Genomic DNA, 7,500 nt, shown 5'->3' on the forward strand with positions numbered 1-7,500 from the left:
TTGCTCCTTCAGATTACCACTTGTTCCGATCGATGGCACACGCACTTTCTGAGCAGCACTTCAAAATGTATGAAGAAGTGGAAAATTGGGCCTCTGAATGGTTTGCCTCAAAACAAGAAAAGTTCTATTGGGACGGTATCCACAAATTACCTGAAAGATGGGGGGAATGTGTAGCTAGCAATGGACATTACTTTGAATAAAAACACTTCTGATGTTTCTCTTGAAATTATCATGTTTTCTTTGATTACAAGATCCGCATTATTAACCGATACACCTAGTAATATGTCTTTAACTTGTTTTGAAGTGTGTGATGGTGCGTTATCATGAAGTAAAATTACTTTGCTGTGTCTTCTGGCCCATTCTGGTCATTTTATGATCAAAGCATGGTTCAAATTGACCTGGACGTTCTTTGTCTTTCACATCGAAATAATCACTTTTAAAGCATTTAAACCAGTGTTCACAAGTATCTTGAGCTGGAGCATGTTCACCATAAGCTTCCCGAAGTATATGATAACTTTCAGCAGCACTTTTCTTCAAAATAAAGTAATGAATTAAAACTTCCTGCAAATGCTCTTTTTTTTGGCATGAAATTCGACATTTTTAGTTGTGAAAATATCTATGATGTTAACACCTTCAGAAAATTTGACATATGAAGTTTTGAAGCTTGTTTTCAGTACAACAAAACAGCATACATATCACATTGCATATATATCAACATCTGTGAAACTCTATCTATTGAAAAAAATCTGCATTATTAACCGGTAACAATTTGCCTTTCTCTTTGCTGCCTTTAAGATTCTCTCTTTATCTTTAAATTTTGTCATTTTAATTATGATGTGTGGGTTCTGTTTGGGTTCTCCTTGTTTGGGTTTCTCTGTGCCTCCTGAACTTGTGTGACTTTTTCCTTTACCAGGTTTGGGAAGTTTTTTGCCATTATTCAAACACCTTCTCTATTCCTTTCTCCCTTTCTGCCTCTTCTGGTACACCTGCTATTCTAATATTGTTACTATTCCAATATTGTTACGTTTCACATCATCCCACAGCTCCCTTAAGCTGTCCTCCTGTTTTTTAATTGTTTTTTCCATTTTGGTTCTCTGATTCTGTAATATTTTCAACTCTGTCTTCTCATTCACTGACTTGATCCTCAGCTTCCCCTAATCTGCTGTGTATTCCTTCCAATTTGTTCTTTATTTGTGTTATGTCATTCTTTATCTCAGACTTTTCTTTTTGTATAGTTACTATATTTTTTTCATACTGTTGAGCATTTTTAACATATCATTACTCTGAACTCTGTTTCAAATAAATTTCTTATCTCTGCCTCATTTATCTCTTCTTCTGAAGAATTCTTTAGTTCTTTCGTTTGGGGGTTGTTTCTTTGTTTCCTCATTTTGGTTGTCAGTTTGGGTGTATGACTATGTTTTAGGTAGATCCTGTACGCCTCTCATTCTCTAGTGCAGGACAGTGTTAAAGGCTGTTTCTGACTAATTAGATCAGGCAAAGACTCAAAGCCTCCAGAGACTGCCTCTGTCTACAGACTAATAGGATTTTGACTTGAATTACCCCCAGGCAATCGTCCTCAGGTGTAGTGAGATTTTTTTCAACAGGGTGGGGCAGTTGCCTCTGCCTGGAGGCTAATTGTTATTTTTAATCTCCTAAGTGGCCTCAAGGCAAGGTGTTTCCAATAGAGTATGTCAACTGTCTTCCCCCCAGGCAAGGCAGATGTCTGTGTGGGAAAGATGTGCTCCACTGCCTGAGGAAATGACTCAGGCCCAGAAACGGGGTGTCTGCCTTCTGAGCTCTAGCCCCTGAGTCCCCAGTCCTGGATTCTGCTTTCACAGCTCCAGTCCACTCTGCCCTCCCTCTGCCAGAGCACAAGGTGGGTGGCTCCACAGGGAATTTTTGTGCATTGGCCCTTTAAGAGGGTGCCTGAACTTTCAGCTACCACTCCCTGGCAGACAGCACCCCCCTGCTTTCCACAGGTAGATGTTATGTGGGCACCCTCCTCAGATGTGGTCCTCTCTGCTAAGGAGCCCAGCTTGGGTATTAGATCCCAGAGTTCTCAGTGGCACCCCCCCCCCCCACCCCCACCAAGAGAAGAACTGAGATATCTCTCTGGGACTTCAGTTGCTGTCTGTGGGTGCCTGGCCAGCCCCCCTTTCACGCTGCCCTTCCTACCAGTCTCTATGCGTCTCCACCTTCGGTCCTTGGGTATCAGGGTTCTCTCCGGTGAGTTTTCTGTTGATTATTCAGGAATCCTTTCCGTATTTCAGTTGTAATTCCAGGTTGTTCCTGGGAGCATGTCTGTGCAGCATCCTCCTACTCTGCTGCCCTGTATAAATCTTGCTTCTTTGCTTTGCTTTTCTGTAAACTTCACTCCAGTTAGAAACCTTGCTCACCCTCCACCATCTTTTCTCTTAATTGTTCATGTCTGTATCTTGTTGATTATTCAGGAATCCTTTCCGTATTTCAGTTGTAATTCCAGGTTGTTCCTGGGAGCATGTCTGTGCAGCATCCTCCTACTCTGCTGCCCTGTATAAATCTTGCTTCTTTGCTTTGCTTTTCTGTAAACTTCACTCCAGTTAGAAACCTTGCTCACCCTCCACCATCTTTTCTCTTAATTGTTCATGTCTGTATCTGTGTAACAGTGTCAGAGTGGCCAGCCCACACCTGGGAGAGTACAGGACTCATGTATATTTGTTTGGTCTTTTTCCTACAGACTCCACTCATCTCCAAAGTTAAATAGTCAACACTCTCCCCTACACCTTCACTCCTGGGTTTCATGCATTTGTAGTGCACTTAGATTTTGGGGGCCATATTCTGCATTCATTGGGTATCCCTTGACCTGCTAAATGATATTTTAAAAATTTGCAAACATTAAAGTTCATGCTGAAAACTTTTGTGGGATTTGACGAATGCGTGGCATTGTATACCACAATGACAGTGTCATACCGGATCGTTTCACCACTCAGATGTCCCCAGGTTTGACTAATCACCGCTTCTTCCTGGCAGCCACTGACCTTCCTGCCCTTGCTGTACCTTCCCTCTTCCTTTTTCCAGAATAATTGGAGTCACACAGAGTGCAGCCTTCCTCAGGAGGGCTTCTTTCACTTCGCAGTTGCAGTTAAGATTCCTCAATGTTTTTTCACGACTTGAGAGCTCACTTCTTTTTATCACGGAATACTACTCCATTCACCTATTGAAGGACATCTTGCTTCCAGTTTGGGGCAATTACAAATTAAAACTTCTGTAAACAGCCCTGGCCGGTGCGGCTCAGTGGATAGAGCATCGGCCTGTGGACTGAGGAGTCCTGGGTTCGATTCCAGTCAAGGGCATGTACCTTGGTTGCAGGCACATTCCCAGTAGGAGGTGTGCAGGAGGCAGCTGAGCGATGTTTCTCTCTCATCGATGTTTCTAACTCTATATAGCCTCTCCCTTCCTTTGTGTAAAAAATCAATGAAATATATTAAAAAACACACACAAAACTTCCGTAAACATTTGTGTGCAGGTTTTATGTGGACAGAAGTTTTCATATCATTGGGGCGAATACCCAGGTGGTATGAAAAGACTGTTTAGCTTAGCAAGAAGTTGACAAACTGTATATTAGCGTGCCTGTGCCATTTGCAATCCCGTCAGCAATGAGTGAGTTCCTGATGCTCACATCCTCTAAGCAGCGGTTCTCAACCTGTGGGTCGCGACCCCTTTGGCGGTCGAACGACCCTTTCACAGGGGTCGCCTAAGACCATCCTGCATATCAGATATTTACATTACGATTCATAACAGTAGCAACATTACAGTTATGAAGTAGCAACGAAAATAATTTTATGGTTGGGTCACAACATGAGGAACTGTATTTAAAGGGCCAGAAGGTTGAGAACCACTGCTCTATAGCAATTGACATTGTCAGTTTTGGATTTGTTTTTTGGCCACTCTAATGGGTATCTACTAGTATCTTGTTTCAGTGTGCAATTCCCTAGTGAAAAATGATGTCCAGCAGCTTTTCATATGCTTTTTTGTTATCTCTTTGTCTTCTGTCTAAAGTTTATGTTCAGATCTTTTGCCTAAAATTTTAAATCCTCACTTAAGGATATGTTTCTTGAATTGAGAGAGAGAAGGGAGAGAGAGAGAAACATCCAAGGGAGCCTCCTGTCCATGCCCCGAGTGAGGATGGAACCCACAACGTAGGCATTGCCCTGACCAAAAATTGAACCTACAACCTTTTGGTGTATGGATGACGCTCCAACCAACTGAGCCACCCTTTCTGGGCTCTTTTGCTTATTTTTAATTGGATTGTTTGTTTTCTTATTATTGAATTTCAATAATTTTTTTGATACTAGTCCTTTATCAGATATGTGTTTGCAAATAGTTTTGCTCAGTTGGTGGCTGGTCTTGATTCTCTTAAGTGTCTTTTGCAGAACAATAGTTTTTGGTGTTGTCTCTAAAAAGTCATCACCAAACCCAAGGTCATCTAGATTTTCTCCTATATTTTCTTCCATGAGTTTTCTGGTTTTGTATTAGGTCTGTGATCCATTATGAACTAATATTTTTGGTGGAAGGTTTAGGTATGTGTCTTAATTTTGCCTGTTGGTTTGTTTTGCTTATGGATGTCCAGTTGTTCTAAAACCATTTGTTGAAGACTTATCCTTCTCCATTGAATTATCTTTGCTCCTTTGTCAAAGATCAGTTGATTGGATTTGTGTGGGTCTGTGTCTGACTCCTGTTCTGTTCCATTGACCTGTCAATGCTACACTGTCTTGATTGCTGTAGCTTTCTAGTAAATCTTGAAATTGTGTCATGTGAGTTTTTCGACTTTGTTCTTCTTCAGTATTGTGTTGGATCTTCTGGGTAATTACCTTTTTATATAAACCTTAGAATTAATTGTCAACATCTATAAAATAGCTGCTGGGATTTTTATTGGGATCACATTGAATCTATAGATCAATCAAGATGGGATGAATTGACATCTTAACATTATTGAATCTCCCATAAATATGGAATATCTATTTAGATCTTTGATTTTTAAAAATCAGAGTTTTGTAATTTTCTGCATGTAGATACTACTCATCTTTTGTTAGATTTCTACCTAATAAAAATGCCATTTGCATCCAGCTGGCGTGGCTCAGTGGTTGAGCATTAACCTATGAACCATGAGGTCAGGGTACATGCCTGGGTTGCAGGCTCAGGAGCAACCGATCGATGATTCTCTCTCATCATTGATGTTTCTGTCTCTCTCTCCCTCTCCCTTCCTCTCTGAAATGAATTAAAAAAAATAATACCATTTGCTGTTGTCAGTGGTATTTCCATTTTTGTTTCTAATTCCAGTTGCTCATTGCTGAAATATAGGAAAGCAGCTGTCATATTAATGTTGTGTACTGCAGTCTTGTTATACTTGCTTATTAGTTCCATAAGTTTTTTGTTGTTGTTGGTTCTTTGGGATTTTCCCAAAAAAAGACAAGCATGTCATCTGTGAACAAAGACAGTTTTATTTCCTCCTTCCCTATCTGTACACCTTTTGTTTCCTCCTCTTGTCTTATTTCACACGGTGTCGAAAATGCCACAAAAGCATTTAGCTTCTCATCAGTAAATATGATCTTTGTAGATATTCTTTGTCAAGTTAAAGAAGTTCTTGATTTTGTGGAGAGTTTTTAAAAAAATATGCAGAGATGTTGGATTTTGTCAAATGCTTTTTCTGCATGAATTGATGTGGTTATATGATTTTTCTTCTTTATCCTGTTGAAGTGGTGTATTACATTGATTGATTTTCAGATATTGAACCAGCCTTGCATACCTGGAGTAAGTTCCATTGCTCCTGGTGTATAATTCATTTTGTATGTTGTTGGATTCACATTGCTAATATTTTGTTGAGGATTTTTACATGGTAGATATTGGTTTGTAGTTTTCCTTTATATGGTTTTGGTATTAGGATAATGCTGGTCTTATTGAATGAAGTAGGAAATGTTCCCTCTGCTTTTCTTTTTTTTTTTTTTCAAAAAAAAGATTGTGGAGATTATATTCATGAGTCCTTAACATTGAGTAGAATTCACCAGTGAAACCATCTAGACCTGGTGTTTTCTTTTTTGGCAGGTTATTATTCATTGACTCCATTTCTTTAATATAGACTTATTCAAATGATTTATTTCTCCTTGTGTGAATTTTGGCAATTCCATTTCATGTAAGTTATCAAATTTGTTGGCATGAAGTTGTTCATAGTATTTCCTTATTTTCCTGAGACCGCACAGTGGACAGAGCTGGGGACTCTGCATGTGCACATGTACACACATGTGTTTCCTAGTACATGTTTATGACAGACACGTTCATGGACACGTTGTCCACATTTCTTTTTGTGCAAATCTACTATATGAAAGTGAGCGAGCCTCCCGCTGTGCCCAGTGTGTCCCGCTGCTGCCCAACACCCCAGTCTTCTTCCCACCTTCGCTTCTCCCTGCTCTCCCGCTGAGAACCCGACTCGCTGCATATCTGGCCCGTCCTGCTGCGGCTGCGCAGCTCCCGCCGAGCAGGTGCCGTCCTGGCGCTGTCCCACCTCCCGCTGCCCACACGCCCCTGCCTGCAGCGCCCTCCATCTGTCCATTCCGTGGCTTTAGGGAAAGAGAGAAGAAGGGGTGCGTGGGTTTTTATAACAGTTATTCCGTAGGCTGCTCAGTTTCTGCCTCCTTCCTGGTTTGCTCCTGAATTACAGATTATTAAGGGCTTTTGAAAGCTGTGTGCGGGGTCAGGGGCTTCGACTTTTATTTATTTATTTATTTATTTATTTATTCCTCACCCGAGGACATCTTTTTAAATTGATTTTAGAGAGAGCAAAGGGGAGAGCGAGAAAGAAGGAAGGAAGCATCGACATGAGAAACTTCGATCGGTTGTCTTGGGTAATCGCCCCGATCCATCAGGGCTTGAACCTGCCTCCCGGGCATGTGCAGTGAGCAGGAGTGGAGCCTGCCACCTTTCAGGCAGGGACGCTGCTGCACCCGGGCAAGCGGCTTCTCAATGCAGAGCCTGAGCAGGGGGGGCTGCGGGGCGGTCAGTCCCCGCTCAGAGGGCGCCCTTTTCTTCCTTCGCAGGTCGCCTGGTGGGAGCCCTGGATGCGGTGCTGGACTCCAGCGCACGGGTGGCTCCGTTCCGGATCCTGCTCCAGGTGCCCGGGTCCCAGGTCTACTCTCCGATCGCGTGCGGTGAGTGACCGGGTGGGTCCAATGTTGACGGGGCTGTGGCCGCGGGTGAGGTTTGTTCCGTGCGGAGCCTTCAGATCCTAAGGCCTGAGCCGGGGAGGAGCTGCAGGTGGTGCGGCTGGAAGGCAGCCCCTGAGCCCACCTCTTCTCTGAACTCTGTTCTGGTTCTTTAAGCATCAAACGCACATGGAGGCGGTAAGCTGGACAGCTGGCTGGACCCGCTCAGCTCTCCCGTGCCTTGCTGCTCCGGGCTGCTGTGCTGGCGACTGGGAATTGAGCCATTTGCTTCTTAATCTGTGTCTAACATAAACCTGCTCTGGGC

General features: G+C 42.6%; 1 protein-coding gene across 1 annotated transcript in view; it reads left to right on the forward strand.

The window, feature by feature from the left end:
* Positions 1 to 7,500, forward strand: part of TBC1D8 (TBC1 domain family, member 8 (with GRAM domain)) — a 101,942-nt gene that overhangs the window by 10,553 nt on the left and 83,889 nt on the right. Inside the window, exon 2 of the mRNA XM_014533133.1 lies at positions 7,046 to 7,181. Coding sequence (XP_014388619.1) covers positions 7,046 to 7,181 — 136 coding nt within the window. The remainder of the gene's footprint in view (positions 1 to 7,045; positions 7,182 to 7,500) is intronic.

This window comes from Myotis brandtii, unplaced genomic scaffold (assembly GCF_000412655.1).
Source record: "Myotis brandtii unplaced genomic scaffold, ASM41265v1 scaffold1213, whole genome shotgun sequence".
NCBI lineage: Eukaryota > Metazoa > Chordata > Mammalia > Chiroptera > Vespertilionidae > Myotis > Myotis brandtii.